Here is a 12,469-nt window from a genome sequence, read left to right as displayed (position 1 = left end):
TGACGAAGAGGTAGAGGTTCGCAAATTTATGTATTCACTTGTTTTACGTCATGATACAAATTGTTCTATTTATTTAAATTGTGTTATTTCAATTTCAGTTTTTAGAATTACGTGTGAATGCATGAGAGTGAACGAGTGAGTGTAATGTGTACCTACATGGTATGTCTCAGAAGCATCTCTAACTCTGCGTAAGGTTGGTTCATAAGCCAGCCCTTTATCTGCCTGTTTTATCTGTCTGGCGAAGTCCGTCCTTACTAATAATAATTCTAAAGATTACTTCATAAGAACAAACTTATTATACAATATCTCAATTTTAAATAAGGTAAACAATCGTCTTTATGTTTCAATTTGTGTTATGAAAAGAAACACTTTAGTAATTTAGTTAAAAAAGTTAATCGGACTGATTTTTATTGAAAAACGTCGACTAAAGATGAACATAGGTTTGTTACCATATTATCGATTTATCTTTAAATAATATATAAGATGAACTAAGTTTAGTTAGTTATATAATTTCTTGCTTAATAAGTAAGTAAAAAGAAAAGAAGTATAAAATCATAATAAAATTATATTATATCAGTCATCAGACATATCCATTAAGTGAAGGATCTTGAGGAAGAGTTCAATGATACTTGTGTACAGCATAAAAGCCGCCAACGCATAATCAGACTCGCCAATTTCAACGGCCCGTCCACCGAGAATCGTTTGTAGCTCCATTATGAGAACCTGAAATATTATAAGATTAATTATTTTACTGATATGTTATTAAAACAGTTTTACTAATATTCAATCTATACGATAAGGATTTTTCCACTCTACTGCAAAGCCAGACCTCCGGATATCAAATTACACTCTATAGAAGTAAGTCAGAATGTTTAATAACCATTATCGCAAACTCAAATTTTATCAACAACCCAACGTTTTGCTGCGGTCTCACATTGACATCACATAATGTATCTATTAAAAAGTGTAGAAATTCCTACAAATGCCAATGGCAACATATATAGTACGCAAAAACACGCGAATCTATTCAGTCTCTTGAATCTGAAGCATATTTACTTACCACACAGTTTATTATAGTTCCAATCAAAAGTATTACCATCTGTATTGGCTTATAGTGAATGTTCATAACCAACATAGATATAGATATTATCGTGGCCACAGCTGCAAATGCCATAGCAATAACCACAACATATAAGTACCATTTGGTGAAGTCGAACTGAAAGAAATAATTCACAAGAATACCGTACAAATATATATTTTTTACAGAATAGGAGCAAACGGGCAAGAGGCTCACATGATGGGAAGTTATAATGTCCATGTACAATCTCAATGCCAGAGGCTTCGCGAGTTCATTGCCGCGCTTTTAAGAATTGGTACGCTCTTTTCTTGAAAGACAGTAAGTAGGATCCGTTCAGAAATGCTTAGCGGGTAGCTGTTTCCAGATTGTGGTGGTGCGCGGCAAAAACTACCTAAAACAACGCTCAGTTGCGGAACGACGGACGTAAAAAACAGGCAGCATTATTTTACAATTTTATATTGTATCGCAGTAATTACGTGGCCCGTTTAATCAAATTACTACGCTAGCGGACTCTCTTTAAAACCTTATATAAAACTAATAAATGAATTGTTGTTTGCGTTTATTTATATATACTTACACTAGAACATGCCAAAAGCACGCATACTAAGACAACAGCGGCCGTTGCAATAACTGCATTGAATATTAAATTTGTTCGCACTCGACATGTCATCGTAACCACCACAAAACTCATCCCAATAACCTAAAAACAACAACAATTTTAAAATATGTTGTATTAAATACCCTGAGTGAATAATTATGTGTTCACGATGAAATGGCATCTAAATCGCATCTAAAAATAAATTTTAAGTAAAATTTAGGAAGTATGTACTTTACACGCATGAATTCATGATAACCTAATTAAGATATAAAATCATAATTGTAATCATTATAACTATTTTTATGTTACACCATCCGAACCTGCATATAGTTTTGTATTATCTAGAGTAGGAACGCGTGTTATGTATGTAATCCTATGGGTGTCCTGTCCTACTCACACTTGTATATCTTGGGATGTGACTAGACGTGTTTATGACGGCTGTGATATGATGTACTATTACTTATCTAGTAGCTTATCAAAGTATAGAGAAGAATCCTTTTGATTCTGAGGTGATTATCAAACATGAAGATTCTACGCAGAACCAATTTAAATTAGTCTAACACATATCATATATGTTTGTTTATTTTATAAAGGCAAATAGATAATAGTTCTGTGACTTTCAAAACGGGTATAAGCTCCGTACATTTTCACTCATTATCTGCTATAAGCAAGTTAATAGAGCTAAGGTAAAAGTTTTAATTAAAATTTGGTTTAGTTTACAACATTCTAACTCCACGAAGGAAACTTAATACTGACACAAATGTAAATGTTGTGACTGAACTGTACCGAAATCATACATAAATTGATATCATAAACTAAATAAACGATTACAGATCTTGTTTTGATCTCTAATATTAAACGTTTATTTGATTATATTTACTTTCTAGAGATGTAGGTGATCTGCGGCAGGGCAAAGTTCTGCGCGACAACTTCACGATGTTTACCTTCAGCATACCAGCAATAGAGGCACATATACATGTGCAAGACGCAAGACTACTTTCATCAATATTTAAACTTCATTTCAGCCTATGAGTATTATAAGATATGTATACGCTTGTGTAAAATATACCATACACTTAACCTATATTAATTGAAACAAAGTTATATGTCCTTACTGCTATAAAAAGACATACGAAGTTGCAAGGCGGACGTCTGGAGCATTCGCTGCACATCATCAAAAGACTTATCGATATTATAATACCACTGAAACAAAAATCTCAATCAAAAACTTGGAGTAGCTTTTAAAGCTTTACAGATTTTAAAATCATAATATAAGTAAATATATCACTGAATTGAATCATAAAATAATAAAGATACATCTAAAAATAACACAGTATAGACAAGTTTTAAATTATACGTAGTAGGAGAGAAATAGGTTCCTATACAAAAAAAATAGTTCCAGGATTTTGGTACCGAAGCTCAGAGCCGTTTCCGGGACACACAAGTTGGTCTTATGCCGAAAAAAGTTTGCCAAACAGATACGCAGATTATCGATAAATATCAGTAAAATAAACTTTATTACAAAAAAACATTATATTAAAAGTACTTACAGAGATATCATTAAACACATGAAATAATTGTTCTCGAAGAATTCTTTAACATCAGGCCTAAAAATCAAGAAACAATTAACTCTGAAACTAAATTAAAATAAGTTTTTTTTAATGTGATTTTTTAAGACCAAGGCAAACGGGCAGGAGGCTGACCATGTTAAGTGATACCGCCGCCCATGGACACTCAATGAAGTTTTAAGAAGTGGTACGCTTATTTTATGAAGGACCATAAGTCGATTTGGTTCTGAAATATTTCAGTGGGCAGCTGGTTCCACATAGCGGTGGTGCGCGGCAAAAATTGCCTTCAGTCCTCAAAATATTATCACTTAAATCGATCGTGTAATTCGCCACGTTAACGAGTAAGACAGCAGTATTCGCAAATAATGCCTATTCAATCTGTATTATTGACCATTGCATAGTCGTTTATTTATAGAACTTGCAATATTGCCATACAAAATACTATACTAGTAGGGTTTTGAACTGGTTTGACTTTGACCAAGACATATACAAAAGACATACGTGTTTAAGACAAGGGCAACAATACCAATTGTCACCAAAAGCATCACAAACAAAATCATGAAGACAAATTTCACAAAGTAATTTCTACTCTCAGGATCGTAAGTAAAATTTGGTTGGTCATTTCCGCCACCACCTCCAGCTCCTTCTCCATACCCTGCAATATTTATTCAAAACATTAATTTTGCTTTAAATGGTATAATTAATGGTGGAAAGTGATCACCGTTTACAGCCCTACCCATTTCCGATTCGTACTAATAACGTTTAGAACACGATGACTCCCGCTTTTCTGCAACGGAATAAAAGTATGAAAACAATCCCAGGGAGACTAGATACAACTATCTATCATAGTTACCATCAATATAGAAGCTTTAGCTTATACCGTCAGATCACTAGTACCGTATCACTTTTATGAGCTTACAACTGATACCATTGATTATCTTTCGTAAAGAGAATTTAATTACACATTATATTCGACTAATGGATCATTATATTGGACTTCGAATCTGATGAATTTATTAAAAACGTTTAGAGTGAGAGCTCTATGTCTAAGTATAATAAATTCGCGTCTTATAACTTGATTAGTTTCTGAGCTCTATCCTGTTATCTTAACGAACAGTTTCTATTTACATAATAAACAAGAATTTATAATTATAAGTTAAAAATTAACAGTATACTATTTTTGAACTTGTACCAAAAAACTGAATCCACAACGTTTGACGACCGATTGAACTTTTACTCTTCCTTCCATCTCTGCTTTTCACACTCTTCTCACTGACTCCTTTCTCGAGATCTTTTACTTGATCATTAATTTGTACCGTGTTTTTTCTTTCCTTAGTTTCTTTATGTTTTTGCTCTTCCAAATTTTTATTATCATTAAATCTTTTCTCTTTTTCATCTTCAATAAAAATGTTTACCTCACTCCGTATAACATCAGCAATCCCTTTTGTACTCATTAGTTGTAGATTTCATGTGATTTCTAAAAAAAATCTATAAAATATTAAACAAAATGATTTTCTGTCACCATTACATTACATTGGTCTGTGACTAAATGATTTTTTTTTTGACGTCATGTTCTGAGAAGTTTTGTCAATTCTGATCAATATGACTACAGATATATAGTCTGAAGACGGGTGTAGACTTGGTTTTTATTAATTAATGACGAGTATGTCACTTATAATTTAGTAACGATTATAAACTTATACTTTGTGAACGTCGCCATATGTGTCGCCATATTCCCGTGGGATCGAAACTGTTTACAGACGTGTTAATTAGAGATTATTGGGTCCACTGTTTGCTGTGATTGCAATTAGCGCACATGACGTGTTAGCTAATGTTATAAACCGTTATGTTAATTTGTCTAATCTATGTTATACATATAAATATAGTAGTTACTACAGTCGCTAACATTCGTCTTTTTTATAGGAAACGCGCAGAAGGTTCACCTTATGTTAAGTGAGACTACCGCACATAGACACTCACAATGCCAGAGAGCACGCGAGTGCGTTGCCTTTAAAGAATTAGTACGGTCGGACTCGTCTTAAATATTTTTTTCTAGATCTAAATAAGTAATGCTCAGTGGGTGTGTTGGTCTAGTGGATTGCAAGTTTCATCGCTGAAATCGTACGTTCCATCCCTGTTTAAGATAACCTAAGATTTGGGCGAGCGATTTTACACGACGAAACTTGTTGTTTGTTGTTATTTCTAAAATATTTGTACAGGTATCTGTAGGTTATCTGTAGCTGCTATCATAGAACTTCTATTGGTATTTGAAGATGTGGTATTAATTAGTACAGAGCAGTGTTGGCCTAGTGGCTTCAGTATACGAAAGAAAACATCGTGAGGAAACTGGCCACAAGCCACAAGGCCCAAGACACAAAAATCGATGGCGTGTGTCAGGCATAGAAAGCTAATCGCCTATTTGCCTTTTATAAAAAAAACATATGACAGCAGATACAGAAATCTGAGACGCAGCCCTAAAAGGTTGTAATGCCAATGATTTTTTATATTAGCAATTAATTTAATCTAGTTTAAAATCTTAAGAATTGTTTTTTTAAACAACAAATCATTTAAACACAAATATAACGAAATTTTACATTTATTAAGTTACGTAAAGTACACAAAACACAAAAGCATTAATTAAGGTTTAGTAGTGGAGGCTTTAGCGATGTCACGGTCTATTTGTGTTGTAGGTGCAACGTTTTTGCTTAAAGATATGGTATAGTATACGGAGTTAAATTATTTACTCTCTGTGTTCCTTGTGGAGGCTTTATTTTATGCTAAATAATTATAAAAAAATAATGTATGATTATATAGTAAAAATTTTGACACATGACTATTTATTTGATATTTCGAGTTGCCGGAGTAAGTAGGAAACTTAAAACGACTTGTGAGTTGTGTGATGTATGATGGTGAACAGTTCCAACGTAAAGGGAGGATCCTCGACCTGTATAACCACTGACTGCCCGGCTAACGTTGAAGAGTTTTATATATTCTTAAAGAAATATCATCGATAGCACGTTTCAGGGTATGACGTCATGGCAGTGACTGTAGGTGTCCCTACATACTATAGTGACTAAGCGCTGAAAACATTCACAAGCCCGGAAAAAAATCTTAAAAGGTGATGGATTTTCCATCCTATTAAAAGTAAAAAGGTGTCCATCTGGTAGGTTATATTAACATTGTCTTCACGTTTGCCCAATAATCCCGGTATTCAAAGGCAGGCATCGACTAATCGCTCTTAATGCTCCATCCGCCATTACTCGGTGCCATCATCCTATTTTTACTAACGAAGTATCTTTTGTTACTTTGTCAGTGAATCCGGTCCATTTTTCACAGCTTTTATCTCCCACCATTCACATTTCCTCCTCTTTGTCATTTTAATTGATGTCATTTTATACAAATGTAAAAAATTACGCAGACGTAGGCACAGTCGCTTTGCTTAAATACGTGAAAGAATTTTCGTATCGAAGCACATGTTCGTTGATAAAACAGTTTTTATTTGATTGCTGATGTATCTTTTTGACGGGATATTGTGAATTTTTATATGAACAATTACATTTATTTTGACGAAGAAGATTTCAATGTTTTTTATCGAACAGGGGGCAAACGGACAGGAGGCTCATTTGATGTTATGTAATACCTGCCATGGAGATACTCAATACCAAGGGCCTGTGAGTTCGTTGACGGCTTTTTAAGTATTGGCTCTCTCTTTTCCTGCAGGACCCTAAGATGAATTTGTTCGAAAATACTTTAGTGGACAGCTGGATCTACATAGTGATCGTGCAATAATTGCCTTAAATAACGCTCAGTTGTGGTTCAGTTGAAGTCGTGGTGGTATTTTTGTCTTGACGTCCGATAATGAAACTCATATGCAGTTATTAATCGAAACAATTCCTCTAAACACTGGCCATGGTAAATGCGGAAGAAGATGCAGAGGGACCCCTCTTCTCACCACGCAACGCCAAAGGATCAAGCTGCTCGGAAAGGGATTGGTCGGTTCATTGAAATTCATTTTCTACAAATTTCGTAATTTAACTGTAGTTATTAGGTTTATAGACACTTACACTTGAAACTTAGAAAAAACTCATTTTTGTTATGTTATTGCCTATGTGCATTCACCAAACACCCTCAGTATTTAGACAAAATGCATTGCTTATGAGGATTTTTGAAAATGTTCTCTTTCCATAATTGGCCGTTCTCGCTTCCGTAAAAACACAGATTCAAATGAGCAACTGCTACTAAGCAGTTAGGGCAACTACTCGGCATCGGTAAATCTGTGTCATTGTTTCTTTATATGACATTAACCAACATTATTTTATACCTAATCACTTATAATGAAATAATAAGGAACTTAAACGATTCTATACAGTACATGGAGTATATAAAACATAGAAATAATGTTATTTAGTTCGGTTAGATTTTTAAAAAGACGTGGTAAATTAATCTTTATTATATGAATTATGTATAATAAACGATTTCATTCGACACTATTTCACTCAATAAGTGTACATAGATAACTTGGAATTCGAGATCTCACTTCCCGAAAAGATAACAACATAATTAAATATTAAAGGCGTGTTTAAGTTAACAAAATTTGCAAACAGCATTAACTGGAATTGAGAACAACGTTAGAGGTTCCTAAAGGTCATTATGGAAACAATTGTGTCCCCATTCTCCGCCGAATTTACATTTAAGTCGGGGAAAATGTATTTCCTTGGATCTACACTTTATAATTTTTTCACACCTAGTTAGAGTACGTTTTAAATTTATAATTATAATTGCATTTGCTAGAGTACAAAATGGAAATATATTGCGATTTCCAGCTTTTTTATAAAAAAGGAAAATATACATTGCTTCATTCCAAAATTACAAAGTGTACTGTATAATAATTTTATTCCATAATTTATTAGTCGTAAAACGCTATTTTGAACCAATAGCTAAGAATAATTCTTCCACTATAGAAATTCTTTTGTAACACACACAACACAAATGCTTTTGTACCGGAAAGTGGTTTTGGCGAAATTAAATATTGGATTGTGCCACATTATATTACTCAAAATTCTGTGGGTGTAATTCCGTTCCTTATTTATTTTCAATAACAAGTCTCCTTGTTGTTGCACAAAATAGTCATAGAGAATGCCTTTGAATTCTTGTATTACACACAGATAAAATACAAAATCCATAGATTATTAAACTATTTATACATTTATTTTTAGTAAACAAAAGGCAGTATTATAACTGACGAATACTTTTCGTCGCCGTGTCAAACAGAAAAAGAAAGTTGGGTTGTAAAACAGACCCTTAGACCCAACAAAGGCTAAAGTTTATTCCCTTCCTCAGTAGCCACAGTTCGTAACATGAAGTAAGAGCTGCAATAAACAACATTCACAAGATAATAAGAACAATGAATCCTTCTGAATTGTTTGGAGCCGTCGAGTTTATTTTAAAGAATATTTTATAACACCGCGAAAATGTTCGGAGTTTTTAACGAAGTGTATTACTACACGGTTATGTTTTGACGCTCTTTTTTAGGCAAATTTTAATCATTTTTTTCACAGAATGCTATGTGCATTCTCTAATTTATTATGCAGCAGGAATATTTCTGAAAAAAGTAACGCCCAATTTCTGAATTTCTAACTTCAATTGGGAAGGGTCACACAATCAAATTTTAGAGGCGTATTTGTTTTGATAAGGCGCCATTAGAATTCGAGGCACGTAGCTCGCACTAACGCGCTTATAGGGACAGATTATATTAATTATATCGTTGTTAAATATAATATATAGACTCGTGGGTTATACAGTAAAGCCGCAACTAAAACTTGTAATCGTTTTTTTTATAAATAAATAAAGCTTTAGGGATGATGTAGCATTCTAAGATAAAATAATATTGTCCAGAAGGTGTGGACAAATATACAAAAACAAATGTTTTCTTTTCATAATATTGGCATAAATATACGTTTGTGTATGATGTTGATATAGAATATTTCGACGAACTAGCCGACCCGACTGACGTTGTGTTGTATGATATTGCAAGCGATAAGGATATTAAAGAAAGTATGAAAATACCTGCAGCGCCATCTGCCGGGCTGATATGTGAATCTAAATCGTCCTGGGCGTCCAAGCGCATACAAATAAAAGACATTCAAATCAGACAAGCCGTTATAGAGGACTTAGTTAGTCAGTAACATACACACGTACAGTAGACTTATATATATATATATATATATATATATATATACTTACACACACACATATATATATGTGTGTGTAAGCTAGATCTAGAGCTAGATAGCTTTTAAGTTAGATCAAACTACACACCGTGTGCAAATTTGATTAAAATCGGTAAAATACTTTAGAGGTCCATAGAGGACAAACAATGTGACGCGCAATTTATATATTTAATGATACCACGTTTTACGCTTTTTTGGTAAATTATAAGTAACACAACTGGGATATCCACAGACCTTAAAAAAATATTTTTAATATTTACAATTCAAGGTTTTAAAATGATCGTAATGTCAAAATCAACTCCTATCAGGACAATTGGTTTCTATTATTTAAGCAATATTTTGATTTTAGGAATGACTTCACATACTTGTGCCAGTTCCAATATATTTTTTATAACTAAGAATACAACGAAGTTGTCTATGTTAAAACGAGAAATATTACACAAACGATCCAAAATCTTTTCACAAACATCCTTTGAATGCTCTTTTATGTTAGATATTAAATGAAAACGAGAAATCTTTATCAGGGTCGTTCTATGGTCACGTAAAGGAAGTTTTTGATATATTTAATAACGTTAATTATTGTTTGTATTTTCAATTTATATAAGAGCTTAAACGGTAATACAAAAATTCCAAACAGAAAATAGTTAAAGCAAAATACAAAATGATAAATATAACATATCAGACCCACTGGCTAACGAAATATTTAGTAAACTACAAGCTGGCATTCTACAACCTCCCTTAGGTAGGAAGCAAAACCGAATTTTAAGTATTATTATGAGATAAAACTGAAAATCTGTTTAGGTACCTATCCTAGGTACCTTTTGATTTTATTGAAGGTAACATGTTAGCTGCGAGAACTAGCGTCCGCGTCTTACAGCACGTTTGATACGTCATTACTTCACAGCGCAGTGTGACTTAGAAGTTGTTGCTACAATATAATTATAAAATGACATAATTTTATTCAGCCCGTGTACAACCCTGCTTAATATAAGGCCTTTAAAAACTCGTTTCACGGGGATTTTCAGTGACAATGGATTAAGAATTTATAAAAAGGGTCTGTCTGTTTGCGAGTAAACATTTGACGAAAATAAAGCGTTTTTATACAAAGCCCCAGCTTTGAAGTGATTTGTACCTAATTGCTTGCTTAATTTGGTCAGGCCAACGCGTAGGCGATCGACCCTGACTTCTGCCATCACTCTTCCCTACTATAAACAGTTCTAGTACTATGCGTAGTATCTAAGAACCTGTTTGGAAATTATAGTTGACAGTCTTGGGTTTATCTTTATTTGGTTGAGAATGAGAGAGAATGTACTTATTACTTCTTTTTGCAATAAATTGTATTCCCAACATTCTACTCCAACACCACATTTTGAATGCCTCTATCATTTAATACTAAATAATATTCCATTCTTATAATAATAATAATAGAAACTGAATAAAAAAACATATTATATACTACAATCAATCTTCATATTTTTTTATCAAAATATTATTCCGTTTGGCAATTTGCATAGGTCAACTGCTTCCAGTATACCCTATCATTTACGACCCTTTACCTATATGGTTACAGTGTACAAAGTTCAACCTTACATCACCTCCCTCGTCCTTAACACGATAACCTGCTTGTTCAATATGTTAATTACTAAGGGTTTTAATCAAAACATCGTATTAAATATACTATACTATATAATATATAAATCTACATATCTAAGTATAAATTCTTAGATTGTCCTTCTGCATCTGAATTAAAATTGATAGAACGTTTGCTGAATTTGATATATTAAATATCATACATTATATACCTCTGTAAGTATTCTATAATATTGACTTTATACAATGCAAATTACTGTAGGAAACTGTTCTCGAAGTATAGGTAAGGTCCTGTCAAAACTATTTGAAATATCTATTAGTTATGACAAGCTCTGGAACTTGAGATTCAATATAATAATTACAGGAGCCACACGTTCTATTTGCAAACGCTTCATTGCTTCATTACTTAGATTCATTAGTGATATTTTTTTATACAACAGTGAGCGGGCACGAGGCTCATCTGATGTTAACTGATAGCATGCCCACAGACCTTTTCTTTAAGGTACCTTAGCCAAATTAGATTGGAAATTCAATCTAGCTGGTTCCACATAGTTGTGCCTAGGTAATACTGAAAATGTTTGAAATTTTTCTATATTTATAGAAAGTTGCCAACACATCGTCGCATTCGATAGAACCACTGAGAAAAGCAATCCCATTCTTCCTTCCCTTCCTTCCTCTTCCATGGCATTTTCGTACGCTTTCATCGCATCTTCAGGAGTCGTAAAACGAATACCTCGAATTTTACCTTTAGTTCTTGGGAATAAATGAAAGTCGCAGGGCGCCAGGTCAGGACTGTTTGGGGGATGACTCTTGCGGAGTGCGCTGAAGCATTGTCGTGGTGAAGGAGGATCCTGCTTCGAGGGCGTTGCTGTCGATTTTTTTCCAAGACAACAGGCAAACAGCGATTGACATACCAGTCTGCAGTAACTGTCCTTCCATCTTCTAGCAGTACTTTCGCGAAATGACCTTTCCGACCAAAAAATGAGGCAATCATCTGTTTTCCTTAACCTCTTTCTATCTCTACCTTAGTAGGCCGATTCTCGAAAGGCCCACTGAGCTGATTGTCTTTTGTTTTCGGGTTTGTAGCAAAATATTCAGCTTTCATCACCTGTGATGATTTCAATTACAGCATTTGAGTCACCGCCGTTGAACTTATCTAACATTTGGCGACCCCAGTCCATGCGAAGGTGTTTCTGATCGTCGGTTAAAGTTTGGGGAATCCATCTGGTACAAAGCTTCCTAACGCCTAAATGTTACGTGTTATATTTTTAAACTTGCCTCATACCAATACCTAGGCGTGCCGTATCTCCTGATAGATCACTCTCTTATCTTCCTCTATCATGCGTCGCACTGATGTTCAGTAGTCGCTGTTAAAGGACGTCCATCATCATTGAGATTGCTATGT

General features: G+C 33.8%; 1 protein-coding gene across 1 annotated transcript; it reads right to left on the bottom strand.

Annotated features, from left to right (window-relative positions):
- Window positions 1-547: 547 nt before the first annotated feature.
- LOC123711078 lies at window positions 548-4,773 on the bottom strand. The gene is made up of 7 exons (XM_045663483.1): window positions 4,437-4,773; window positions 3,746-3,899; window positions 3,227-3,283; window positions 2,792-2,879; window positions 1,656-1,778; window positions 1,061-1,216; window positions 548-723 (listed from the first exon to the last, which is right to left on the bottom strand). The coding sequence occupies exons 1-7, from the start codon at window positions 4,696-4,698 to the stop codon at window positions 574-576; spliced, it is 990 nt and encodes a 329-aa protein (XP_045519439.1). The 5' UTR covers window positions 4,699-4,773; the 3' UTR covers window positions 548-573.
- Window positions 4,774-12,469: the final 7,696 nt, after the last annotated feature.

Source organism: Pieris brassicae, chromosome 6, assembly GCF_905147105.1.
Source record: "Pieris brassicae chromosome 6, ilPieBrab1.1, whole genome shotgun sequence".
NCBI classification, from domain to species: Eukaryota; Metazoa; Arthropoda; class Insecta; order Lepidoptera; family Pieridae; genus Pieris; species Pieris brassicae.
The sequence above is the reverse complement of the archived record's forward strand: the minus strand, read 5'-3'. Positions and strand labels throughout refer to the sequence as shown.

Excerpts from the sequence above, each read along its gene's own strand:
- LOC123711078 (XM_045663483.1), bottom strand. The coding sequence starts at position 4,698 with ATGAGTACAAAAGGGATTGCTGATGTTATACGGAGTGAGGTAAACATT. Across the intron at positions 3,284-3,745 it reads GTTGCCCTTGTCTTAAACAC|GCCTGATGTTAAAGAATTCT; the intron begins GTATGTCTTTTG and ends CTTGATTTTTAG. Across the intron at positions 724-1,060 it reads GAACTATAATAAACTGTGTG|GTTCTCATAATGGAGCTACA; the intron begins GTAAGTAAATAT and ends ATAATATTTCAG.